Below are 27,643 nucleotides of genomic sequence, written 5' to 3'. Positions count from 1 at the left end.
AGAGGATATGTGATTACCACAAGCCTCTGTTGCCTCTGTGCCTGCCATTCCCCCCCTGAGGAGATCTTGTGTCTGTGCTGGACGTTTGTGGACACTCTTTTGTATCCACATTACATTGGAGCTGTAACAACCCACCCTGATTCCTTTTTCTTTCCCCTCTTGCCACTGCAGATTGATGTCACTTACAATGTGCCTGATCCCATAGCCAAGCCAGCCTTCCAGCTGCTGGTGAACCTGAAGGAGCCCAAGGCAGAGCAGCCCCTGCCAGCCCCAGCCCCGCTGCGCTCGGGCTCGGCCGCCGAGCGCCGCCCCGGAGCCCTGCACAGGGACAGGGCCCTGGGGGACGACGAGGACCCGGCCTCAGACCAGGACCACAGAGAGTACAAAGTCATCCTGGAGACCTGCACCAGGTAGGAGATGCCAGTCCTGCACCCCACAGAATGTTTGGTTTGCTGGTCTGGGTCTGCCTTGTCACCAAAGCGTTATTGGGGACAGACAAAGGTGATGCACAGACTCCATCATCAGAAGGCATGAACAGTCCTTTGTGATTAGAAATCCACAGCTCTTACCAAAACAATGATGGACCTAAGACCTGGTTGGTCTTTAGGAATCTTCTGTCACCTATTGGTCAAGAAGGGACAACTCCTTCTTGTAAACATCTTTGACAAACAGGGATTGTGGCTGCCACATCAGAGCTTAATGGGAAACTCTGGCTCCCCTCTCAGCTTCTGTCCCTTCCTTCCTGCAGAGGCAAGAGCACCCAGAGACTGCAGACCTGAGCAGAGCTGCAGGGCCCCAGGAAAAGCTGGGGTTTGTTTTCCTTGTCTCACACTTGCCCCTGGCCCTTGGGGCTGTGTTGTGGCACAGGCGCTGCCCCCAGGTGTCACTGTGCCAACCTCTTCTCCCCCTGCCCGAGCCCTCAGCCTGTTCTGGGGAGAGGATAAAATTCCACAGTGGTGTCAGATGCTGAGGAGGCTGCCCTGCATCAGCACAACCTCTCTGCTGATAGTTCTGAAACTCCTGCCCTGGGAATTGCTGCAGCTGAGGCAGAAATTTGAGAGGAAGCCCAGTGCAGGGAGATGGATTGCTTGGAAAGGAAACAAAAGCAAATGAAATCTTCCTTTCCTCCCCTTCTTCCTGTAATGATGCTCTCAGCTCCATCATCATCATCTTGCTGGGGCAGTGTGAAGAGAGGAGTGCAGCTGAGGTTGACAGCTGAGCTGTTTGGAGCTGGGGGTGTTCTCAGGATGTGATGAAGTGTTGTCATGCCCAGTGACATCCCTGGGGCACTGCTGAAGGGTTAGGGAGAGCCCAGGGTGGAAAACAGAGAGCTGTGATGTGTAACAGAGGCTGGGAAGATGCAGGCAGAGAGATCCTGGATGAATTATTTGGGAGTGGGGATCTGTTTGAATACACTTTGCATGCTCTTGCATCTTTTTGTGCCCATTACCAAGTGGAGCATTGAGTTAGATGGGAACTGAGGAGGTTGAATGGCTCTGTGAGCCCTGGGCTGGGCAGTGGCACCCCAACCTCAGCCAGTCCACCACCCCTGAGCTGAGGGGGCTCCAGAGACAGGAGCCAGCTCAGAGCTGGCAAATCTGGTGCTGGAAGCTGTGGGATTGTGTTTTCTCAGAGCTGGGCATGAGCTGATGAGCCCTGCTGGGCCCAGCCCAGGTGGGGCACAGCAAACAGGTGAGCTGCCAAGGAGGGAGGGCTGGGAGCTGCTGGCAGCACAGAGAAAAGGAGCCTTGTTCTGGGATTCCAGGAGCTGCCTCAGGATGGACACTCCTCTGCCATGCTGCAAAAATTGGGATTTTGCCCCAACAGCCCTTCTCTCCATGCCTTTCTCTGTGTGGGGTTTTGTGCACATTTATAACAACTCAATTTCAGAGATTTTTCTGAGTTTTCGTTCATACTCTAGAGGTGATACAGGCACTGATTTAACACCAGTGACTTTGCTGACTCATTAGCAAAAGCCCTTTTCTCAGTGCCAGGGGTGGAACAGGCATTTGTGACAGCCCAGGACTGAATGACCTTGCCTGGTGTAGGGAATTAGCATCTCTCCCACCACAGTTCATCCACAGCTCTCCTCTCAGGGTGGAACAGAAGTTTCTCCTACTCCAAGGGTTTATTTCCTTTTCCCAAGTGCATTTTCTCAGTGATTAATTGAAAAAGAAAGCAAGCACCCCCACAGGTTCCTGCATCCCTCTGCTTTTCTGCCTCTGTGTTCCAGGACATCTCCTACCCCCTGTGAGCTGGGATCATTTTGTTAAATAAAAGCAGAAAAGAGGACTTTTAAAAGCCAGCTTGTGGCTTTTGGCTTTCCCCAAGCACTTCAATGAGGAGAGCCTTTTAATATGATATTTTTTTCTTCTGGAGTTGGTTTCTCCACTCTGAGTTGTCCATGGCTCTTGAGTTTGTTCCCGTTTTCTCTCTTTTTGTTCCCATGGCAAGATGGCTGCACTCTGGATCCTCAAACATGGCTGTGCTGGAAGTGCCTCTGTTCTCAGGGTTTCGGGCAGATATTGAGAGCCTGGAGCAGGTAAGGGATGGGATTGGGATCAATGGGATGGGATGGGATCAATGGGATGGGATAGGAGAGGATTGATGGGATGGAATAGGATAGGATCAGTGGGATGGGATGGGATCCATGGGATGGGATGGGATCAATAGGATGGGATAGGATGGAATCAGTGGGATGGGATCCATGGGATGGGATCAATAGGATGGGATGTGGATCACTGGCATGTGATTGATGGGATGGAATGAGATGGGATCAATGGCATGGGATGGGATCAATGGGATGGGATAGGATAGGATCCATGGGATGGGATCAATAGGATCAATGGGATGGGATCCATGGGATGGGATGGGATCAGTGGGATGGGGGTGCAGAGTTTGGATGTGGATCTCTGCCTGGGAGGGGTTCCCTCTGAGGGGCAGGAGGAGACCACTGAGTGTCAGAGCACTGCTGAAAAGATGCAATTAAAATTGGGAAGGGGGAGGAAGAGATTTCACTTGTCAAAAAACCTCTCAGAAATGAGGGAACAGGCATTCAGAGCAGGCTGAGCAAACCCAGCCTGGCCAAGCCAAGTGCACAGTAATTAACTGAGAGCCCTTGGAAAAGCTGAGGTGCAAATGTGCTCTAACAGGAGCTGTTTATGGCTGCTTAGTGAGCTGTGTTATCTCCAACATCTGGATCCCATTTCTTTGGAGGCTCTGTGTCTTGGAATTTTTTGCCCTTTTTATTTTTTTTCCCCTTCTCTCTGGGAGAACATGGTGTTTCTTGCAGCCAAGCTGAGGTGGACAGAATGTGCCTCGTGCCCAGCCAGCCCTTCAGGGCAGATGAACTGTAATCTTGAGCTTTGCTTTATATTAGTGGGAGTATTCCATTCATTACAACTCATTACATTTTGTGGAACATTGCATTCACTGGTGGGGTTCTTATGCTGCAAAGATTTATTTTTTTAAGGACTGTTTAACTGAAGAGGTGTAAAATTTTTGCATCCTTGAGAGCTGGTAAAAATATTTTGCTTCTGAAGGACCTCTTCTGTTAATAACTCTATATTGGGAAGGGATCTGAGGAAAGAATTTTAAAGTAGAATGATTGGGAAATTAAATTTGATATCATAATTCAAGGAGGAGTGCACATTGCTTTATCTTCTCTAGGATTTCTCTTGATTTGGCTGATTTATAATTGAAACTGAAGAGGTGTAAAACTTTTGCATCCTTGAGAGCTGGTAAAAATATTTTGCTTCTGAAGGACCTCTTCTGTTAATAACTCTATATTGGGAAGGGATCTGAGGAAAGAATTTTTAAGTAGAACCACTGTGAAGTTTAATTTGTTATCATAATTCAAGGAGGAGTGCACATTGCTTTATCTTCTCTAGGATTTCCCTTGATTTGGCTGATTTATAATTGAAACACCATTGCATTTTCTTGGAGGAAAAAGCCCTCTGGAGGGGTTTACAGTCCATGTCAGAAGCTGCTGTTAGATGTCCCTGAACCCACAGAAATTTTTCTGTTAATCCCTGAGAAGCAATTGCTCCTTTCAGAACAGGAGATCAGATATGAAATTATTCCTATAAGGAGAAAAATCTGCATTTATTTATATCCATTCACAAGCTGCACCTGGAGGAATCTCTTTTCAAACCCAAGCATGTAAAATGAATCAGTTTTTATTTGCCTGTGGGTCTGATATTCTCTCTCATGTAACCAACTGAATGTTCAAGTGGGAGTAGGAGTTCTCCAGCATCCCCATGGGGGGAAAAAAAAAGGAAAATTTAGGTGAGGAGCCTGCAGTGGGTTTGGTTCCTGCTTTTCCCCCTCTGCTGAAGGTGCTGGAGTGATGGTCATGTGCAGGGCTGTCAGATACATTCTCTTGCACAGTCATTCATGTAAATAACAGCAGAAAAAAAAAATATGGATTAGAACCAGAGAGAGCTCCAAATGTCCCAGGAGGAGAACAACAGGATATCTTCATGGTGTTAAACCTATGGAATGTCCTGTGAGCAGAGGGAAAGGGTCAAAAGAAAGAGTGTGAAGGGTTTTCACTGCAGGAGAACAGCAAAGTTCTTAAGAAACATATTCCTGTACTCCTTTTCTCTACCCTTTTTTTTCCTTCCCCACCTTTTCCCCCCTTTTTACCCCTTTTCCCCATTTCCCCCCCTTTTCCCCCTTTTCCCCCTTTTCCCCCCTTTTCCCCCCTTTTTTTCCCTTTTTCCCTTTTTTCTTTTTTTTTTCCCTTTTTTCCCCCTTTCCCCTTTATTTTCCTTTTTTTCCCTTTTTTTTTTTTCCCTGCAATAAGCAAAGAAGAAATAACAAATTTAGACACCTCCCACTGTCCCAGGTGACTCTCAGCCCTGTCCAGCCTGGCCTTGGGCACTGCCAGGGATCCAGGGGCAGCCCCAGCTGCTCTGGGCACCCTGGGCCAGGGCCTCAAACCCAAAAATTCCTGCTATAAGTGTGTGACTGAGCCCAGAAGGCTCAGCTGCTGAATCAGTATTGCTTCCATTGGAAAGCTGGAGATTTTCCTAAATTGGGAAGGATTTTGCATCTTCAGGAGGAACTCTTCCCCTTGAAGAACTACATTCCATGGGGTTTTTATTGCATTTAAACCATTTTGCATCTCTAGAAATGAAATTAAATAAAAAAAGCCCAGGCATATCTGTAGATACAAGCTCAAAGTGCAGATAGAGCCCCCACCTGATCCACCCCTGCCAGGGGAACCTCAGAGCCCCTTCTGGGCCTGGAGGGGCTCCAGGAGAGCTGGGGAGGGACAGGGGACAATGCATGGAGGGACAGGAACAGGGAATTTCCCATTAAAAAAATGAAACTTAAATGGGGAAAAAATCCCATTTAGATGGGATATTGGGCAGGAATTGTTCCCTGGTGCTCACCTGGAGAGGAAAAGGATCCAGGGGCACCCCAGAGCCCCTGCAGGGCCTAAGGGGCTTCAGGAGAGGAACTGGGGACAGGGCCTGGAGGGACAGGACACAGGGAATGGTTTCCACTGGAAAAAGTGAAATTTAGATGGGAAAAAATCCCATTTAGCTGGGATATTGGACAGGAATTGTTCCCTGGTGCTCACCTGGATAAGAGAAGGCTCCAGGGAGAGCTCAGAGCCCCCGAGGGCTGTAAAGGGGTTCCAGGAGAGGGACTGGGGACAAGGCCTGGAGGGACAGGGGGAATGGCTTCCCCTTGAAAAAAGTGAAACTTAGGTGAGAAAATATCCCATTTAGCTGGGATATTGGGCAGGAATTGTTCCCTGGTGCTCACCTGGAGAGAAGGCTCCAGGGACACCTCAGATCCCCTGCAGGGCCTGGAGGGGCTTCAGGAGAGGGACTGGGGACAAGGCCTGGAGGGACAGGACCCAGGGAATGGCTTCCCACAGGAAAAGGGGAGATTTTTGTGGGATGTTTGGAAGGAATTGTTCCCTGGGAGGGTGGGCAGGGGCTGGGATGGAATTCCCAGAGCAGCTGGGGCTGCCCCTGGATCCCTGGCAGTGCCCAAGGCCAGGCTGGACAGGGCTGGGAGCAGCCTGGCACAGTGGGAGGTGTCCCTGCCATGGCAGGGGTGACACTGGATGAGGTTTAAGGTCCCTTCCCACCCAACCCACAAAAAATTCACCACCTGAAGCCTCACCATTATTTTGGACCCCACCTTGAGCAGAGCCAAGCCCCACCTTTGCCCGTGCTGCCTTTTCCCCACCCTGCTGTGGAGGGGCTGGGCTGTAAATCAGCATTTTCTGCCATTTTCTGCCATTTTCTGCCATTTGGTGATGTTTCCCTCGGCCCAGGCCTGGAGCAGCCCCACGTGCAGCCCCAGGGCAGCTCTGCTTAATGAGGGCTCTGTGCACAACCCACCACAAATCCTCCTAATAATGCTGGATGTCGACAGGGTCGGGAGGTCACCCAGGGCTGGCATAGATCAAACCCCAGCAGAAAAATGCACTTTTAGCTGAGCCCAGCAGTTCCCGGTGGCGCCGGCGTCTCCAGGCCCTCATAAAAGTGCTGTCTGCAGCCATGGAGTGCTGAGCAATAACAGCCACCAGCAGGGCCCGAAAATTATAAGGACAAATTAAATTGGCCTTTTCCATATTGTGGGGGACTTAAAGAGGTGCTTGGCTTGTTACAGGAGGAGCAGGGGGTTCCAAGGTGGAGTGCTCTGCTGGTGGCAAATTTGGGCAAAATTCAGTGTTCAGAACGAAGCAGTGCTGCTTGTTTTGTGTCATTCTAAATCATAGTTATAACTATTATTAATAGAACTATTATTGTTTTAATATTTATTGGGAATTGTTATAATAATTATGAGAATAATGATAATTATAATTATTTGTTCCCATTTCCACAGAGATTTTAGCCCACGATCTCAAAGTAACTTAAGATATATATAATAATATACATAATTATTATATAATATATAATAATAATATATAATGTAAATATATTCAAATATATTATTATATAACTATTATATATAATATTTGTTACATTTATTAGTAATAATCATGATAGTAATTATGAAAATAATAATAATTATAATGATTTGTTCTCATTTCTGTATATTTTAGCCTGCCACCTCAAAGTAACTTAAGATATATATATAATAATAATATATAATAATATTACATTATTTTCTACAGTAATTATTAAATTTATTAGTAATAATGATGAAATTAATAATAATTATAATGATTTGTTCCCATTTCTGTAGAGATTTTAACCTGCCATCTCAAAGTAACTTAAGATATACGTAATAATGGATATTCATATTCATATGAATTGTGGAACTCCACAGCAAAATATTGGAATATTTTACAGATTTAATAATTACTATTATTATATATAGTAATTATTAAATTTATTAACAATAATTATGGAGGTAATTATGAAAATAATAATAATTATAATTCTTTGTTCCCACAAGAATATGTTTACAATTGGGATTGGCAGACAGAGGTTGAAGTAATGGGACAGTTTAGAGAATAGAATTATAGAATAGAGTGCTCTGGCCCTATCTTGGCTCTCCAAACTTTGATTAAAACACAAAAGTCCTTTCCCACAAACCCTCATCCTCCCCAGCTTCAGCATTAGGTATTTTCCACGTGCCAGATGCATTCTAAATACAAATTATCAAAATAGGAATTCTTGATCAGGCAGGGCAGTCACAGTATTGAGATGTTCCAAGGGCAGAAATCGTAGGAGGAACTTCTGGAAAATTGAAAATGAAGGTTTGGAGATGTGGGAAGTGCCCTTAGTGTGCAGATAAAAAGATAAAAATATAAAAAGTGGGTCTGTGGGCCTGCCTGGTTCAATGCAAACCCCAAATTCCAAATCCCTGGGCCTGGAAGGGAGGGAAGCTGAGGAGCAGAGGCCTGGCCTGACCCTGTTTGTCAGAAGGGAGGGTGCCTGGGGCTCTTTCAAATGGCTGCTCTGTTCAAATGGGAGCATTCATTTTCCTGGCAGATGAATGGTTTGGATTTTTCAGCTGCTGGGAGGAGGGAACCTTCAATACCCAGGGAGATTCCCTGGTGGTCTGAGGGGTGTAAATAAATAAGAGACTTCATTGAGTGGTTTGGGGTCTCAGAGGTCTTGCTGGAGCCTTGGCACTGAAAACAATCTGGGAGCTGCTGGATGAGATCATGGATGAGGCAGCAGCAGAGTCCCAGGGGGATGAGGAAGAGCCCTCAGCTGATGCACCTTGCAAGAATTCTTCAGCAGGACTCAGGCAGGGACACACAGGTGGCTTTTCCCTCTCAGCCATGTGAGAGCAACTTCAATCCCTTTGCATTTTCCCTCTTTTACAATAATTCCTCAGCAGGACTCAGGCAGGGACACACAGGTGGCTTTTCCCTCTCAGCCATGTGACAGCAACTTCAATCCCTTTGCATTTTCCCTCTCTTAAGGAAACACCCTTTTCCAGCAAAAGAAATCCCTGGAGTTTAGTGTCTGATCAGTTTTCTAAGCAGCCTGAAATCTTATTCTCTCATTTCTACCTAGAGATTAAACTAAACATGACAATTTTAATTTTTTTTCACCCCCAGTTATTGATGAACAAGCAAATTGGGTTAAAAAGATATGAAGTGGATGGAAGAAAAGTCCTGTTTTATTTTGATGAGGTAATGGCTTTGTTTCTCATCATTCTGTTGGATTTTAATGAGAGGCAAATGAGCAGGGGATGAGGCACAGGCAGGGTGTTGGGGTCCCTCAGGGGTGAGCATCACCCTGCACCTTTAAGTGGTTTTTGCTTGAGCTTCTTTTGCTGCAGGTGGGGTTCTGGTTTTGCTTGGAAACCAAAGTATGACAGAGGCAGGTGATTCCCTTCAGCCCATGGAGTGGTTTGGGGTGGATATCACTCAGATTTTTGCCTTGAAATGATCTGATTTGCAGGTCCAGCTAGCAGTGCTAAATGCAGGATAATTTAGCTCTCCCAGCACAGAGCTGAGAGTGGAAGATGAGATCTCTCTTGGCTTGGTCAGCAGCAGGAAATTGTCTGGTGGTTGTGGGCAAAGCAGGGAGCACAGCTGGAGTGTCAGGGGCAAATCTGAGCTTTAAAGGTCAGCCAAGCATCCTGGTTTTGCTTTTTATTATCTCTGTCCCTGTACTTGGAGTATTGGAGGTATCTTTGTGCTTGGCATTTGGGGCATGTGCTGTGCTCATTTTCAAGTGCAGTTTTTGAGTCTTTCCCACCATTTCTCACAGATTCCCAGCCAGTGCATGACCTGTGTGAAGTTCCAAGCTTTCAGAGAGCACATAGTTGGGAAAACAGCCCCTGTTCCCATCAAAGTGTACGATTACTACGAGCCAGGTGTGTGCCTGTCCCCTCTGATCCCTGCTGCCAGCAGATCTCCAGGCTGCAGCCTCAGCTGGGATTTCTCCTCCTTGCTGCAGCTTTTGAAGCCACTCGTTTCTACAACGTGAGTGAGAACAGCCCCCTGGCCAGGGAGCTCTGTGATGGCCCAACCTGCAACGAGGTGGAAAGCTCAGCCAGCCACTGGGTTGGTGAGTTACCCCAAAAGCACACAGACCTCTGGGAAAAATGGGACCCACAACTGTTCTGAACTCAGAACATTTCTATTCTGAGTTATAATATTTCTATATTATAATTATATAGAAATATATGCATAAATAAACATGTTTATGTTTCTATAAATTCATATATTTATAGATAAACATATACAATTATATATTTTATATAATATTACAAATTATATTTAGACAAATGTTTCACTCTGTGCTAGTATAATAAAATTATATAATTTTAAAATTATATATAAATATATAAAATTATATATTATTATATAATATTACACATTATATTTAGACAAATGTGTTTCACTGTGCTAGTATAATAAAATTATATAATTTTAAAATTATATTTATATATAAATATATACAATTATATATTATTATATAATATTACAAATTATATTTAGATAAATACTATGTTTCACTGTCTGTGTTAGTATACTAAATATATTTTTATTATATTTATATATAAATATAATAAATTATATATATTATGGAATATTATATAATGCTATAAATTATATTTGGACAAATGTGTTTCACTCTGTGTTAGTATAATAAAATAATATAATTTTATATTATATTTATATAGAAATATATAAAAATATATCTTCTTAGCTAATATTATAAATTATATTTAGACAAATGTTGTTTCATTCTCTGTGCTAGCATAATAAAATTATATAATTTTATATTATATTTTTATACAAATATATAAAATTATAAATCATTAAATAATATATAATATTATACAGTCTATTTAGACAAATGTGTTTCACTCTCTGTTAGTATAATAAATAATATAATTTTTCTATTATATTTCTATAGAAATATATAATATATATTATTCTATAATATATAATATTATATAAATTATATTTGAACAAATATGTTTCACTCTCTGTTAGTATAATAAAATACTTTTCTATTATATTTATATATAAATATATAAAATTATATATTATTATATAATATTATAAATTATATGTAGACAAATGTTGTGTTTCCCTCTCTGTGTCAGTGGAGATTTCACAAAGGTTTGGGGGGTTGCAGTGTTAAAGTCAGGACAAACAGAGCAGTGCCTGTATTTGCTTCAGAGGCAAGATAAAATGTCTAATTCTGGAAGAACCTGCACAAGGGGAGGTGTGTCAGTAAATCAGGAGGTAAAAAATCCTCACCATGAAGTTTGCTTTTCTTTCCCTCTAATATTTCTTACCATGCCATTTGTTTTTCTTTGTTTCCAATATTTTGCAGTGGAGTTCCACAATTATCTGTAGGAAGATTGAACAATTTCATAAATCCCTGAAAGGAATAATTTACCCCAGAAACTCTGTGTTCCTGTCTGTGCTCTGTGGCCAAACACCAGTTGTTTTCTCCCGAGCCAGGGCCGCTTTATTCCTCATCAGGGCCGTTTTATTCCTCGTCAGGGCCGTTTTATCCCAAGTCTAGGGGTGTTTTATCCCACATCAGGAAGTTGTTGCACCATGGCTCCTTCAAAAAGGCACCTTTGTTCCCAGACCTTTTTACTCTATAGTTTGTAACTCCTCTTAGAAATCTTCAAGAATTCAACCCCAAAACTGATGATCAGTGAACTATTCCCATTCCACCTTCCCTGTGCTGTGCAAGACTGACTGGGCTTTGTTTCATGCCCAGGCTTTGTCCACTCTGGCCCTTGCAACAACATCTTTGGCTGCCTGGAGGACGAGCACTTCGAGCAGTGCCTGTGCTCGCGGGACTGCGGCTACGACGGCGAGCCCGTGTGTGCCTCTGACGGCCACATCTACCCCAACCACTGCCAGATGGAGGTGGCATCCTGCAGGAACAACACCAGGATAGAGCAGATGCCCATGTCTCAGTGTTCTTCTGCCTGTAGGTTTCGTTTCCTTCCCTTTTCTGTCGTGGTTCAGCTGCAGGATGTCACAAATGGTCATTTGAGCAAATTAATATTCCATACCTGTGGTAGGGAGAGGAGAATTCTGAACTTGCTCTGTGTTATCATTTTGCTGTCCATAGTACAGTGGATTAAGTGATAAGGGCAGCTGCTTTTCAGCCTGAAATAACTGGTTTTCTGTTCTCATGGATACATGTTTTACCAGTCAGAATGAACTGAAGAGAAAATGAGTGATACTGTTTGATCTGAAGTGAATATTCCTGGATAAAAATTAAATCCATGAAATGTAGCATGCTTTGGAGATTCTGCATGGGCTTTCAAGGTGTGTAGTGTATCAGGGAGCTGATTATGCCACCTCTGGAAATACAAACCTTTACTAGAGAGGCATTATTAATGAATTATGTGACAAATTAGTTTATTTTTCTTTGTATTTGCAGCCAAGAACTTGCCAGAAGAAAGGGAGACACATTCCCACACAGCTGAGCAGCCCAGTGTTCCCCAGACTCCAGCAGGTAATGCAATACTTTTGCATTTATCCAAAGGCTTTCTTAAGTAAGGTTAAAGTTTGTCCTATCTCTGTGCTAAGTACAGGTGGCTCTCAAGCACATTTCAAATAAAGATGCTGAATTTCTCCATCTTATAGAATAGATAGAATATTCAGAAATCAGAAAAAAGATAAAGAGGTCAAGGAAGCTGAGGATGAGAGGTATTCAGTAGCAGACAGCTCTCCTAGTCCTTTTCCTTCCAGGAAATCATGCAGGAATCCTGCCCAGCTCAGCACCTGCAGGATTTAGATAATTGTTTGTAGGGATGGACAACTGACCCTCCTATTTTCTCAGCCTTGCTGTGTTTGAACAACACACTCTCTGTGATCTTTTCTTCCACTATTAAGCTGGAAAGATCCCATTGAAAGCCAGGCTGATGTAATGTGTTCCAACAAACAACTGAGCAGGACGTGCCAAGAGCCCAAACCAGTGCAAGGACTCAAATCCAGGTGGATTAACTTTGTCCCTGCAGTTCTGGGCAAAAATGGGGCTGGGGCAGTCTTGGTTCTCTCAGAGCTGCTGTTTGGAATAAAGAGCCTTAGTGAACAAAAATGTTAAGGTCAGTGGATGGAGTGGCCAGGAATTTGGCTGCTCATTTTATTTGGTGCTTATGTTCCTGCACTTTTTTCCAAGACTCGTGTCGAACTCGCTCATGGCTCACAATAAATCTCACCAAGAAGCAGTGGAGGGTCAATAGAATAGCTTGTTTCATGCTGTTTCTAGTAAATAAACTGGTCTCGATTTTTCCTGGCTGCTTTCCACTCATTAATTTTCCCCTGGCCTCCAACTCTCCCAACAAATTGGTAAAACCAGTTAAACTCTTCAGGAGAAGAATTAAATTCAGGAGCTCTGTGGCCCCTCATGTCCTCCTTGTGCACCAGAGTCAGACTAACACAGGTTCCACAGGAGACACCATCCTGCTCTTTCCCTTCTGGACAGTAGCTGATGGACAGTTTTCTTATTAAGGTGCAAAAATAAGGTGAATATTCCATTCTCACATTTTCTAATGGTCATTCAGTCTTAGTGTTTCATGTCTTTCCTTTCCTCCCCTTTTTTTTTTTTTTTCCCTGGACTTATTGTGAATATATTAATATCTTGTTGCCTTTTATTCTGTACTCATGCCATGTGCTCAGCATGGAAAATTTGCAATCTGAAGCCTTTCAAGCAGCATTCCCAAAGTCTTTCATTTGGGCACTGCTGGAATGTGAGGCCACACCAAGGTCTACAAAAATGGGGCTGCCATTACATAATTTTCAACTAAAAATTTTATATGATTACCTGGGGAAAAAAATGATGGAACATGATGATAATCCACAATCAAAAAAATGTTTAGAACAGAGTTTCTGAAATAATCTGCATTAAATTCAAAGGAAAATCCCTCTGTGGTTTCTGTTCTGAATTGACAGAAACAGTGCTGGGCAGAAGGAGCTACAGGGGAAAATCTGATTATTTTGTGTGGCATTGTAATGCAGATTTTAGATGGACAAACTTGAGTGCCATAAGAACTTTTGTCAGAGCACAAGCACTTGGAGCTGGTTTTGTCCTGGGATCTGGGAGTGCCCAAATTTCCTGGCAGGAGGATGCTGAGCTGGGAGCAGCCATGGCAGAATGAGCATTCAGGAATCAAACTGACTAAATCCCACCCCAGGAAAAGGGCCCAGCATGTGATTTTCATTAATCCTCAGGGCTCCTCTCAGGTCAAGCACACGGGACATGAATCAAAGAGCAGCAGATGAATGAGCCCCTCCTCAGGCAGCCTCTCCTGGCCTCGATGCTGCTGGAGCATGTGATGGGGTTAAGTCGGCTCAGGTGCTCCAGCAGGGGCTCTGCTGAGCCGTGCCTAAATCTGGGACTTCCTAAAGGGATGCAAAACTCCAGGAGCCGAATCAAGCTTAGGGCAGGTTGGTGTAAAACCAACTGGCTGTGTTAATCTGCAGGAAATGCTGGGTTCTCAGAGAGGCACGGGGTGTTTGTGTTGTCTGGGAGCCTCCTGTGTTTGCCATGAGACTGGGGCAGCTCAGCTCGGGCTGATGGAGCCTTTAATTGAGGTCTTTAATTGAGGAGCAAGCAGCTGCCTCCCAGCCATCAGTGGGAATTGCAGGATGTGTTGGGGCTCCCTCTGGCACACACAGAGCCACAGTGAAGTTCCACACAGGCCAGTGGGTTTGCTGGAATAAATTCCAGCTGTTCAAGATGAGTAATTGAACAGAGATGGCCCTGAAAGGTCAGGATGCAGCGCTGTTGCTGTTGTCAGAACATTTTAAAATGCCTTCCCAAAGTCTGCAGAGAGGCAGAATGGCTGAGGTTTGACCTTAAAACTTTTTTTGTACAGATGGGTGGGATCCTCTTTGCATCTGTAGATCCTCTGATTGCCAGGGAAGTTTGCAGGGTGACAGGACTCAGCTGTAATAACTCCTGTGTGAATCCCCTTCCTCAGCTGTTCCTTCTCAGGTGAATTACTGAGTCTCAAAAGGGTGGGACAGGATTTTGATGAGTGGACCCAGCTCTGGGTGTGCTCGAGTGCCTTCACAGCCTGCTGCAATATTTGTTTGGATAGAAAACCCTGGAGCAGGAGCTGAGTTACTGACTGGGATCTCTCTGAATTTCTGGCTGTGCCTTTCCTGAGATCCTTGTCACTCCTTGGCCAGAAGGATCTGGGTGGATTTTGGAGCCTGTGGGATCCCCAGTAGCTCTGATAGTGTCTCTGTGATGCAGTGGTGCCTTGATTGCTTCCACACATCACCAGCTCTCTTCTGTTCTTCTGCACACAGTGAGATAAAAGTGTCATGCAGAGGGCAGATGGCACAGGGGATTCACTCTGCTCCCTGAAAATCTCTCCTCTGACCAGGCACCTCAGGTAAGGAGAGCCCCATCTGGATGGGGACATGTCCTGGGTGCCCTCAGCTGTGCATCATTCCATAAAACAAGTGACAAAGCTGGAGGGACACCCTGAGGGAACAGTTCACTCACTTGGTGACTGATCAGAGGAGGCAGCCAATTTTCTTTTCAGCCCAACAAGTGGGAAGGTTTTGAGGCCAGGAACCCAGAGCAGAGCCATGCACTCCAGCCTGGATGAGGAGCTGAGGCACCTCTGCCCCAGCACAGTCACACAGCACTGAAATTCCCTCCTTTGTGCAGGGACAGACCCAGCACAGGCAGGAGCAGGAATTTCTCCTCTTCCCACTCCCTGCAGCCTCTGCTGACACTGGCAGGTCCCTCTCACCAGCCTGTGCCTCTGGGCTCCCTGTCCAGAGGGAAAAACTGCAAGCTAAAACTTCCAGGGAACAGCAGCAGATCTGTGTTTCCTAAAGTGCTCCTCGAGCCAGCTCAGCTGTCCATCCTTCCTGCTTGCTCTGCCCTAATCCAAAGCAAAGCTCTGAGGCAGAATTATTGCAGGGAGGAAAAGTCCCCAGCCTGCCCAAAGCTGGCTTGATTTAAAGAGAACACTCATCAAGGCCTTTGAAAATGTTTGTTCTCTAGAAAGAAAATATCTGAAGGATCTTCCCCGTTGCCTCCCACATCCTCCCAGCCCTGGGCAGGGGAGTCAGGCTCTGTTCCCTCCTTCTTGGCCTCCTCCCTGTGAGAACCTGCCAGACCATGAGCTCCTTCTATGAATGGGTGATTGCTGTCCACCAGGGCTGGGATGAACATCACAGGAGTTCATTCTCAGTTCTGGAGCCCAAGCAAAGAGCGCAGGCCGAGGTTTCCTGCTGCACACCAACCACTCCCCCAGCCCCAAATGTTTGTGTTGAGGCCAATGTTTGCTGAGCAGTGATGGGGGGAGAGGAAAAACAGCCCTGTGCCAGCTCAATCAATCCTGAAAGAGCTGCAGCCCTGTGGGAACACAGCAGCCAGGGGATTTTGGGGATGACTCCACCTGGAAGCAGAGCTCAGGCTGATGCTCCTGGTAGGAACTGGTGTGGGTGATGGCATTTAATTAAAAAAAATAAAAAATCCACAAACAAAACACCCCCACCAAACAAAAGTGTCACAATTCCACCTAGAACTTTCTTCCAGTTCCAGCCATTGGCCCTTTCTGATTACTGGAGCAAAACTGTGCAAAGGGCATGGCTGTAGGGAGAGGCAGGGGGCCAGAGCTGAGCTTGGGGGGGTTCCTGCTCACAGCAGCACTGCTGCCCCACACACCTGGATGTTGTTTTCCACCAAGCCCGTGCAGAATCACAGCACTGTGATGGCAAAATATTGTCCTCCAACATCAGTGGCTGTGCCTTGGGTGCCTTTGGCTGAGGAGATTTAGCTTGCAGTTTTTCCCTCTGGACAGGGAGCCCAGAGGCACAGGCTGGTGAGAGGGACCTGCCAGTGTCAGCAGAGGCTGCAGGGAGTGGGAAGAGGAGAAATTCCTGCTCCTGCCTGTGCTGGGTCTGTCCCTGCACAAAGGAGGGAATTTCAGTGCTGTGTGACTGTGCTGGGGCAGAGGTGCCTCAGCTCCTCATCCAGGCTGGAGTGCATGGCTCTGCTCTGGGTTCCTGGCCTCAAAACCTTCCCACTTGTTGGGCTGAAAAGAAAATTGGCTGCCTCCTCTGATCAGTCACCAAGTGAGTGAGCTGTTCCCTCAGGGTGTCCCTCCAGCTTTGTCACTTGTTTTATGGAATGATGCACAGCTGAGGGCACCCAGGACATGTCCCCATCCAGATGGGGCTCTCCTTACCTGAGGTGCCTGGTCAGAGGAGAGATTTTCAGGGAGCAGAGTGAATCCCCTGTGCCATCTGCCCTCTGCATGACACTTTTATCTCACTGTGTGCAGCCCTCAGGCTGATGGGTTTGAACTTCAGCACCTCAGTCAATTCCATCCTCATAAAGGAGACTTGGGGATTTTTTTCAAACTACATTGCCCTTTCCCCCTTGTTTCTCCTTTTTTCTCTCCTTGTTTCTTCTTCTTCCCCCCCCCACCCCCACCTTGTTTTCTCATTTCCTCTCCTTGTTTCTTCCTTTTCCCACCCTTATTTGCCTTCCCCCTTTGTTTTCCCTTTCCCTCCTTATTTCCCCTTTACCCCTCTCTTTGTTCCCCCTCTTTCCTTTCATTTCATTTTATTCCAGTTTCTCAGACTGGGAAATTGAAAACTCCTTTTGCAGCAGCTTCTCCCCTCCCCTGTGAACCCCACCAAACCCATGCAGGTGTGCTGACACCTGCAGCCTCCTGCTATTGGAATATTGGAATGTTTACCAATATTGGAATATTTACCAATATAGCCAGATGGGATGTGCCTGAGCTTGGTGCTGAACCAAACAGCAGCACTGTGGTGTTTCACCCCAGGGACACTTTTGGCTGGCTGGGTGCTGCAGCTGGGCACATGGGGACAAGTCCAGGTGTGCAGGAGCTCTGGTGGTGCTGGGATGGAGCTTTCCCTGTATCAGGATCTGCTCCTCAGGTTTCCCTCTGTGGAGAAGCTTTAGGGCCATGGGGAAGGGAAGGAGTCGGTTCTGATGGAGGGTTTGGATCCAGAGCTTTGTTCTGGCCCACAGCCTCTGAACCCAGCCCCAGCTCCAGCAGAACTCCTGAGCCCGTGGGTGCTGCTCCTTTTAACCCCTGGGAGAGGGCAGGGAAGGGACAGGGAGCCACCAGCCAGGGACAGGAGGGGAGGTCTCAAGGGACAGAGGACACCTGGATGGCTCAATGCCCCCCGGGGGTAGAGGGCATCCTTTGGATCTGCCAGTCACTGATGCCCTTCTGGAATGCCAGGACTGACAGACAGTGCTGGGAGGGGAAAGGAGAGGTGAGTGACACACCTGGGAGGGAATTGTCAGGGAGGGACCCGAGGTTCTGAGGTAAACCCTGAAATCACAACACAACACCCTGGTGTCCCTGACTAAAACCCCTTCCTCCTGCTGCCCTTCCCTGCTCTGTGGCCACGCAGCTCCTGCAGCTCTGGTTCCCCCAGCAGCCGAGGAGGGGCCCCCCCTGCACACAGACCTGTCCTACTACTCCTACGAGTACGACCCCGACGCCTTCGCCGTGGAGGGCGACGTGTTCGAGGTGGTGGCAGAGCTGAGCACGGCCAGCACCTTCAGGGGAGGGGACAGCAGCCAGGCTGAGGCCACCCCAGCAGAATGGTGAGTCCACAGAGGGGCAGGGGGCTGCTCTGAGCCACCTGTGGTGTCCTGGTGCTGGTCAAAAGGCTCTGGGATCTCAGTGGTTTCATCCCTAAGGGAATGGAGTGATCTGTCACTTGCGTGTTCAGCTGGAGCAGAAGAGACTGAGGGGGAGGTGGGGAGGAGGAATGGACACAGATCTCTGCTTTGGGGTGCCAGGGACAGGGGGCCAGGAGCAGCTGGAGCTGTGCCAGGGCTTGGCATGGAGCTCAGGGCAAGGTTCTTCCCCCCGAGGGTGCTGGGCCCTGCCCAGGCTCCCCAGGGAATGGTCCTGGCCCCAAGGCTGCCACAGAATCACAGAATTCCAGAATCACTGGGTTGGAAGAGACCTCCAAGGTCATCGAGTCCAACCCAGCCCCAACACCCCAACTGAACCCTGGCACCCAGTGCCACATCCAGGCTTTGTTAAACACCCCCAGGGATGGGGACTGCACCCCCTCCTGGGCAGAACATTTCAGAACTTTATCACCCTTTCTGGAAAATACTTTTTCCTAATATCCAACATATATTTCTTTCCTGATATCCAACCTGAATTTCCCTTGGCACAGCTGGAGGCTGTGTGCTCTGGTTCTGTCAGTGCTGCTGGAGACAGAGCCCAGCCCCAGCTGAGCACAGGCACCTTTCAGGAGCTGCAGAGTGATCAGGGCACCCCTGAGTCTCCTTTTCTCCAGGCTGAGCACCCCCAGCTCCCTCAGGGGTTCCTCTCAGGGTTTGTGCTCCCAGCCCCTCCCTGACAGAGCTCCCAGGGCTGCTCAGGGTGGGGTTTGGGGTGGCTGGGCAGGGCCAGGGGCTGCACTGATGGTCCCTCAGGGTCCCTCCCAGCTCTGTGACCTTTTCAGCTTTTCCCAGGCTCAGCAATATCTCACCAAAATGCACCACAGCAAGGTGACTTTTCTTCCTTGTGTTCTCTTTCCTACAGAAATACATAATTTAAATCAAGAGAAGAGGCTCAGAATCACCTCCTGTATGAGTTTGCTCCTCCAGATGACCTGCTGCAGAACAGAACCTGAATGATGACTACTTCCTGATGCCCTCAGAACTGTAGGCTTTGCTGCCCCACGGGGCAGATCTGGAGCTCTAAGGGGGACACTCAGCGTTATTTTTCTGTCCATTTTCCTGCCTTCTTGTGCATCCTCTTTGGAGCCCTCCCAGTGATGAGAGACCAATATGCTGTGCCCTCTAGTTGAGAAAAATAGGGGCTGGAATTCAAACCTCTAGAGCATTTCCAAGTGTTTTCTCTGCTATCAGGATATTCTGCAAATGCCATTTCCTAGCTACATTTAGAAGCTAAGTCCAGGCCTTGTGCTTAGCTGAGCTGCTGTTTGAGGAAAGATGGCTGAGAAGATTTTTGCTCAAATTATAACAATAAAAATCAGTGTGTTTTGCCAGTTATGACATAGCAAGAGGCTGCTCATCTTCCCCAGCCCATCAGTCTGCACCCAGGAGAGAAACACTTCCCTGTGGCTCCACAATTCAGGGAAGCTCTTGGGAGGTAAATTTTACCTGAGAAAACTGAAATCCACTGCCAGAGCTGAAAGGCTTCATGTCTGCTGCTGTTTGCAGCCTCAGCAGAGGCAGGGATGAGGTGGGGGAGCCCTCTTTGTGTTGCACTACGTGCTGACAGGGGCTGCTTGCAGCCTTCTCAGCCCCTTTCTCCTCAAAGCCTGGCCTGAAAATGAACCTGGCCCAGGCACAGCCCTTTTCAATGTTTGCCTGACTTCACCAACCCCTTTTATTTTGCTCCCACTGGCATCCAGCACAGCATGTTCTGGTCCTGGTTCTCCCTGGCCAGGCCCTGGCTCTGCTGGCCAGTACCAATCCCTGGTGTCACAGGCTGGACTCCCTCGGTCTGACCTGCCCCAAGCAACGTGGCAAAACTTAAAAAGAAAAGCTTTGTGTTTCCAAAAGTGCAGGAGCCAAGATTTTTGAGTTTCCCTTCCTGCCTGGAGCAGCATTGTTCTCTTTGGAGGAGTTACATGCAATTGCCTCTTGCAAAATAGTGTTAATATTTTATCTTCCCACTTCTATTGTTACCAGGACCCAGAGCAGGGTGGAAACTCCTTTTGAGGGTGTTTATTGGTGAATGGAAACAGAAAAAAAAAAGCCCAGCTCCATTCATTTTTAAGGCTTGTTTACACAGGAACCATGACAAGAATATATCCCAGTATAGACATTCCATTCCAGGATAAAGGCAAGTTTATTCCAGAAAAATGTCCACATGGGGACAAGCAGGAGGGATCCCAGAGGTTGGGCATGTGTAGTTTCCAGTCCTTTTTGTCTGGGGCCAGACATTTGCAGAATGCAGTTGACATGATGAAGGTCTGGGTCTTGAAGTTCCCAGAAATGTCTGAGCTGCCTCAGAAGGTGCCAGCTGTGCCAGCCTCCCCTCGTGGCTGCTCCCAGCACCCTGCTGGGATGAGGGTCCTGCCCCACATCTGGGGTGTGCAGGGGCAGATCCTGCCCTCACCCTGACAGCTGCATTCCTGCCTGGCAGGTAAATTAATGCCTTTAAACTAAATTCCACCTCCTGCAAGCAACTGTCCTGGCAGGCACTGGCTATTGTGTACACACACAGGACTGAGTCAATATTTATCCCTGGGTAAATAACAGGCCTAGTGTGAGCTGCAACAAGATTCCTTTTTTCTTTTCTTTTTTTATTTTTTTTTCCCTTTTCTAAAACTCCAAACTGCACAATACAAGCCCTGCTGTTTGCTGGCTCAGGCTGCAGCTGTTTGGTGCTGGGAGTTGGGAGGATGAGGCATTTGGTCACCCTGGTGATGGCTGTCACTGCCTTCATGCAGGAGCTGGGACCTGTGCTCTGCATTCCTCAGTCCCTCTCTGGTTTTCCTCTCCTGCTCTCCCTCACTCATTGTACACCCAGTGGATGCTTCTGGAGAGAGATTTGAAGTAATTTTCAATTGCTTGGTCCTCTCACAGATCCTTGGGCTCTCAGACCTCCCCCTGGGGATGAGGAGGTGAGGGTGAGGAGCTCCAGCCAGGAATTAAACCTGCCTTGCTTCACTTTCCTCAGGCTGTGGGACATGCACTGTCCTAATTCCAGCTGCAGACATGCCCCTGTTGCTGCCAGGTAAATAATTCCTGCTGGTGGTGCCAGCCCATCAATCAGGGCCTTGTCTGAGGGATCTCTGTGCCAGTGCTTGAGGCAGAGGAGTCTGGCTTCTGTTTTACAATTCAAAGAAAAGCCAGAGAGCCCTGGACCCTCAGAAGGCAAAGGCAGAGCAGCTTTAATGTGCTCAGAGCCAGACAGAGCAGGGCAGTGTGTGGGAGGAGATGGGACAGGATTTCTGGATCCTGACTTCACCCCCAGCCTTGGCACTTCCAGTCCCTCTGCTCCTGGCAGCCTCTGCCTCCCCCTGCTCTTGCTACACCAAACCAGCTCCTCTTTGTGGCTAAAAAGAAAAAAGGTGATTTTTCTCTAAGGAAATGAATCAAGGAACCTGCAGCTCCACCACTGTGGTTCCCCTTCCCCCCATCACAGGAATAAAGGAGGTCTCTGCTCTCTTCCCCACCCCAGCTGAGGGTCCAGAGCTTTCCCCTGTCCCACATTTGCTGTTCATGTTTCTGCTAACCATCATTCATTCTTATCTGGGGGAGAAAAAAAACCATAGATTATTTTTCCTCCATTCTTCAACATCCTGCTTGGAATAGAGAAACTGTAGGACTGGATCCCTGAGCAGCCCTGGACACAGCACAGCTGAACAGACTCAAAGCCATCCACAGGCTCAGGCCCAGCTCTGCTCAGTCTCCCTCCTGTCCCTGAGAGCACAAGGACATCTCAGGCTCCCACTTTGTGCACCTCAGCCAGGCAGTTTAGAGAGAAGGATTGATTTGATTGTTTTTTCCATCAAGGAAAAGACCAGCTGGGTGCTGGAAAGCCAAAGCCAGCAAGGCCAGCAGCTGCTGCTGCTGCTTTGGGTTGTTTCTGGTTTAGAGACTTTGCTTCCCTCTGTCAGAGTGATATTTCTCTTTTCCTTTTCCTGATAGTCCCTCCCTGCAAAAGGAGAGAAGTGCCAGTGGGTTTGTAAGACACAGAAATCTCTTCTTCCATCGAGGTCTGTGACTGAATAGCTGCAGCAGTGCTTGTTATCAGTGATTGATGCTTGCAATCCTTTCAAGGAAATTAATATTTATATATTTGTAACTGTACATTATGCAGAGTAATCATTACCATGGTATTTATTTTAAAGCAATAGTTCCCCTTGTTCTGTCCTGTCCTGTGTTTTGGTCTTGCCTCTTCCCCTCCTTCTTAATCAGCCTCAGTAGAAAGCAAATACCAGAAGAATGTTCAGCTTGCTTGAAGAACATGCCCAACACACCAGCACTTGCTTTGCTCACACTGACTGTTGACATTTAATGCACAATAACCTGGTCTTCATTATTGTGAACAGAGAAACTCTGTAGCAAACCTCTACCAGCCTGGCTTTGGGTTTGGCTTTGGGGTTTTTTTAGTCCCTGCTGTTTCTGACTGAGTGCCCAGCACCTGGAGCCCAGCTTTGTGTTTCCCCTGCCTTTTGCCCCCTCAGTACACACAAACAGCTCTCTGACCAGTTGTTGGTTTGTTCACACACATCTTAGCAAGTCTGAGTCCAGAAAAGTGTTTGGTTTAGATTCTGATAAATATTTTATTAAAAACTAATTTTAAGACAATCCTCTCTGCCTCTTATTCATGCTTTATGTTGTCAAGCCCGTGCTGGGAAAACTAAAGAATTAAGGAGCTCTAAAGAGGTTTCTTGCTCATTTTCTACCTGGCTGCTCTCAGAGCTGTGCCCCAGTTGTGTCTGAGAGATGAGCAGGCTGCATTTTGTCAGATTTGCAGCAGATTCCATCAAACAACAAACCTGAGCACCTCTTTGATCAGAGCCAGCTTTTGGCTGTGGGTGATGTTACACAAAGGAAATGTGGAGGACCAGAGGCTTTGCTCCATTCCTACTTTAGTATTTCCCTTCATGAGACATCATTTTTTTACAAAATCCATTAATCCATTAATACAAACTTTGCCTCAAATAAATGATGGATGCCAAGGGTGATTTGCAGAAACAGGGATGAGTGAAGGGGATTTTTACACTTTTTACCAACAGTGGGCTGACATTGCTGACAAATCAAGCCAAGAATGTTTTTGCTACACAGGCCAGCACTCTGCACTCTTTTGACAGACTGGTTTAGTTCAAGAGAGTAATTTTTGAAACATTTAGAAATTTGTTTTTGCAATGATGGCTCTATTTTGTTTTAGGGGAAAGGATTTTGCATTTAAGGACAGAGAGCAAGCCAGGAGCAGGACCAGCAGGCAGAGAGCAGCCAGGTTAGGAACACCAGACCCAGCTGAGGAACATCCCTGGTGGTGTGTGACCAGCTGAGAAGCTGCAGGCAGTGTCCCAGTGCAGGGTGGATGTGTCCAGCACTCAGCATCTTGTCTGGGCAAAGAATCCCACAGCCTGGCTTTATTCATCCTTATCTGTGCAGACAGGGGAAAGCACTTGGCCGTTCTGGGAGAAACTTGTGGAATTCCAGCGCTGAATTCCTCTGATCCCCACTGTGTGCATTGTGAGTGCCCTGGGAGCAGCCAGCCGGGCTGGAGGCTCACACCAGCGAATGCTTGGAACGGGGCAGCGTTTCCTTGGAGGTCTTTAGGGAAATGGTGGTTTTTTTGCTGCCCCTGAACACTTTCCTCTTCACCTTCTCCCGGAAATCCTCCGACACGTAGTAGTAGACAAAGGGGTCAGCGCAACTGTTGAAGGTGCTGAGGGCCAGGCTGACCATGTAGCTGAGGTACAGCCGGCCGTGCAGCCTGGAGCAGGGGCTGGAGTAGTGAAGCAGCAGCAGGACATTGCTGGGGACATAGAAAACCACGAGGGTGACGAGCACGAGGGCCGTGAGCTTGGCGGCGTGGCCGTAGCGGCCGCCCCCGCGCAGGAGGACGCGCAGCACCGCGCCCGAGCTCAGCGCCAGCAGCAGCAGCGGCAGCAGGAAGGCGCAGGAGATCAGCACCACGAAATAATAAAAGTAGAACCCGTCGTCCTCGTGCCGGGGCAGGACGTCGTGGCACAGCGTGAGGCCCGCCCCGAGCAGGGGGTAGGACTGCTGCTGCAGGGCCAGGGGCAGCGTCAGGGCGGCCGAGCAGAGCCAGGCCCCGGCGCAGGTGCCGGCGGCCAAGGCGGGAGTGCGGAAGGCGCGGGAGGAGAAGGGGTGAGCCACGGCCAGGTAGCGATCCACGCTGATGCAGGTGAGCAGCAGCACGGAGCAGTACATGTTGCCGTAGAAAAGAGCCGTGGTGAGGCGGCACAGCCCTTCCCCGAAGGGCCAGTGGTTGCCCAGGAAGTAGTAGGAGATCTTGAAGGGCAGCACGGAGATGAGCAGCAGGTCGGCGGCCGCCAGGTTCATCAGGAACACGGTGGGGGCCTGGCGCTCGGCCCGGGTGGCCAGCACCCACAGGGCCAGGGCGTTGGATGGCAGCCCCAGCAGGAACACCAGGACGTAGAGACACGGGATGAGGCGCACGGTGACGGCGCTGCCCAGCTGGGCACGGGTGGCCTCGGGGATCAGCAGGTAGGTGACATTGTTGACCGTGGCCTGGTCCCCCGGGATAGCTCGGGGACAAGGGCTGGCCTCTGGAGTGCTGGCCTGCTCGCTGGTGCTGTTCTGGGAGTAATCTGTGAGGGGAAGGCAGCCTGTTACCCACTCAGCCTGTTACACACTCAGCCTGTTACACACTCAGCCTGTTACACACTCAGACCATTCCTCACTCAGTCTGTTCCTCACTCAGCATGTTACACAGGCTGTTCTTCTCTCAGCCTGTTCCTTATTCAGTCTGTTCCTCACTCAGCCTGTTCCTTATTGTCTGTTCCTCACTCAGCCCATTCCTCACTCAGCCCATTCCTCACTCAGCCTGTTCCTCACTCAGTCTGTTCCTCACTCAGTCCATTCCTCACTCAGCCCATTCCTCACTCAGCCTGTTCCTCACTCAGCCCATTCCTCACTCAGTCTGTTCCTCACTCAGCCTGTTCCTCACTCAGTCTGTTCCTCACTCAGCCCATTCCTCACTCAGCCCATTCCTCACTCAGTCTGTTCCTCACTCAGCCTGTTCCTCTCTCAGCTGGAGACTCTGTGGAGGCTGCACACACAGCTCATCCCAAACACTGCCCTTTGTCTTTTCTGTTGGGTCCCTACAACTGGGAATGTTCTGGAAAGGCTGTTGAGTGGTGGGCAGAAAAAGCTGGCTGGCAGAGCTAGGTGTGCAGGAGCCACCCTCAGCCACCTCTCTGATTCCATTGCGCTGTGGTTTCCCACAGCTCACAATGGACTGTGATGCTCTACAGCCATCAGCAGGCCTGGGAATCCAGAGAGAAATTCCGCTGTACAGCCATGAACAGGCCTGGGAATCCAGAGAAAAATTCCTCTTCACAGCCATGAACAGGCCTGGGAATCCAGAGAACAATTCCTCTGCTGGGCTTTCACAACAATCCAAAGTTCTGGATCCACTCCAGTGTAAATTGTGGCTCTGGGTGTATAATTGGCTGAAGATTTAGCTTTTGAATCATTTCTGGTTTACTGCTCCTCTCTTTTTCCTCTCTAGTTTCTTCCACCCCATCTCCTTTCTCTGCTGTATCACCTCTGTCAACCTCCTGCTCCAACAAGAGCCCACACAAAGCTCTATCAGAGCATCCTCCCATGTGAACCCATTAAAAAATGAGCTTTCAGGGATTTTACAAAGATCCAAACACCAGCACTTGGACAAGCAGCAGCTTTGCACCCAAAGCAGACACTCACCATCGTAGTCCGAGGCCAGGCAGAGTCCCCAGAGGGCCCAGCAGAGCAGGAGCTGCCTGCTCCCAAGGGTGCCCATGGCATGCAAGGTCTGGCAGAGCCCAGAGCTGTGTGGGAGCAGCAGCAGCAGCAGCAGCAGGGACCCTGCTTACGCATTTCCTCCTGCTGCTGCTCCTTAACTCTCGGAAGGAACGGGGCAGGGTGGGGGGATGGAGGGGCTGGCACCACAGCAGCTCAGGCTGGACACCCCCAGCGTCAGGCTGGGACTGGGAGGGGCTTATCCATCTAGGCCTGAAGTGTTTTAGGGCTGCACTTCATCCTCAGTGTGAGATGATGGCTCCAGTGACTCATCTGGGTCTCCTTCCTGCTCTGGAATATTCCTGGAAATAACAAATGTGCTGGGGTTTGGTGCAGTCTGCACATGAACAGAGCCCACGCAGCTCAGCCCATGGAAATGCTGAGCATCCTCCCACCACAGAGACCTGAGTGGCTCTGTGGCTGAGCTGAGGTCTTTTCCTAAAGCCTGAGTCACAGCATTTGCTGGTACTACAAACAGGGAGATATCCCAGACACCAGAGCTGCAGGCCACCCAGATCTGCCAGTGACTCCAGAGGGCTCCTGAAGCCTTGTGTTCTGGAAGTAGAAGGGTTTTAGTGTCAGCTTTGCAGCCTCCAGGTCAGGCTGGGCCTTTCTGAGTTCCCTTTTATTCCCTTTTATTCCCTTTTATTCCTGCTCCTGTATCCTGGCTAAGCAGCACCAAGCTCCTGCACCTTCTACTGCAGAGGAGGGTTAAAAGTCCTCTGGGTTGGAGCTCTTTGCACTGGAAAGCAGCAGCAGGAGCACCATGACACACCAGGGGTGGGTGGCACAGAGAGGAGATGCTTTGCTTCCTCTGATAAAGCACTGGGACAGGGAGAGCAGCTCCAAGGAGCAGGGAAGGAAAGGGGCCTGCAGAGGGCACACAGGAAGTCCCTGCTGCTGGGGAGATAATGGGCAGCTCCAGCCACTCCTGCCCCACAAAAAGCTGCTTTTTCCCAGAGCTGAGCAGTCCTACCCTGCCCAATCCCCACTCTGCCTGGGATAAGAACTCAGAGCAGCACATGGAGCTGCAGATGATGCTGGGAAGCATCATGAAGCCAGGGACTGGCAGAGGTTCACTGAGCCTTAAGATCTTTGCTGCCAGGTCCCCCCAGAGCAGGTCCCTCCTGTGCTCTGCTCTGGGAAGCTCCTAAATCCTCTCCCATCTCCTGGAGTGTCAGAGTGGCCCTGGGCACCACGTGCAGTGGGACAGGAACTCGTGGCTGGGAGGGTGCTGGGCTTTGGGCTGTGCTCTGCAGCCCTTGCCTGGCTCTGCAGGGAAGGAAGGAAGGAAGGAAGGACAGGAGCTGGAGCCCAGGCAGTAGGAACTGTAAATTTGGCTTGGCAACCTGAGGAGCAGCTCGTTTCTTTCTCCTCTCCTCATGAATGGCCTCTTCTGTGAAGGTTGCAAATCTGAGCCTGGCTGCTGTTTGATGAGATTCTTCTATTCCAAGGAGAAAATGATCCTATTTCCTTTGCTTTCACCATATTCCCACATCCTTGTGCCGAGCGTGTCAAGAGGTGGAGTTCCACTGGCAGGGAGAGGGAAGATGCAATGTTAGATGTTTTGCTTTTGTGATTCTCTCAGGATTTATGAACCATTGCAGAATGACTCATGTGGCCACATATTTTCCATGCCTCAGCCAGGATCCTTTCCATGCTTTGTATGCAAAAAATTAGCCATAATCAGGTTCAGATAGTGTGCA

General features: G+C 48.3%; 2 protein-coding genes across 2 annotated transcripts in view; one reads left to right on the top strand and one right to left on the bottom strand.

Annotated features, from left to right (window-relative positions):
• The window catches only part of CPAMD8 (C3 and PZP like alpha-2-macroglobulin domain containing 8), a 62,599-nt gene extending 39,854 nt beyond the window's left edge, over positions 1-22,745 (top strand). Inside the window, 9 exon segments of the mRNA XM_009096968.4 lie at positions 172-410; positions 2,455-2,542; positions 8,546-8,620; positions 9,204-9,309; positions 9,393-9,503; positions 11,184-11,399; positions 11,859-11,933; positions 17,843-18,038; positions 18,997-22,745. Coding sequence (XP_009095216.4) covers positions 172-410; positions 2,455-2,542; positions 8,546-8,620; positions 9,204-9,309; positions 9,393-9,503; positions 11,184-11,399; positions 11,859-11,933; positions 17,843-18,038; position 18,997 — 1,107 coding nt within the window. The 3' untranslated portion in view covers positions 18,998-22,745.
• Positions 22,298-26,019, bottom strand: F2RL3 (F2R like thrombin or trypsin receptor 3). The gene is made up of 2 exons (XM_009096876.4): positions 25,863-26,019; positions 22,298-24,745 (listed from the first exon to the last, which is right to left on the bottom strand). The coding sequence occupies exons 1-2, from the start codon at positions 25,936-25,938 to the stop codon at positions 23,676-23,678; spliced, it is 1,146 nt and encodes a 381-aa protein (XP_009095124.3). The 5' UTR covers positions 25,939-26,019; the 3' UTR covers positions 22,298-23,675.
• Positions 26,020-27,643: the final 1,624 nt, after the last annotated feature.

This window comes from Serinus canaria, chromosome 28, assembly GCF_022539315.1.
Source record: "Serinus canaria isolate serCan28SL12 chromosome 28, serCan2020, whole genome shotgun sequence".
Taxonomy (NCBI): domain Eukaryota; kingdom Metazoa; phylum Chordata; class Aves; order Passeriformes; family Fringillidae; genus Serinus; species Serinus canaria.
The sequence above is the reverse complement of the archived record's forward strand: the minus strand, read 5'-3'. Positions and strand labels throughout refer to the sequence as shown.

Excerpts from the sequence above, each read along its gene's own strand:
- F2RL3 (XM_009096876.4), bottom strand. The coding sequence starts at position 25,938 with ATGGGCACCCTTGGGAGCAGGCAGCTCCTGCTCTGCTGGGCCCTCTGG. Across the intron at positions 24,746-25,862 it reads CCTGGCCTCGGACTACGATG|ATTACTCCCAGAACAGCACC; the intron begins GTGAGTGTCTGC and ends TTCCCCTCACAG.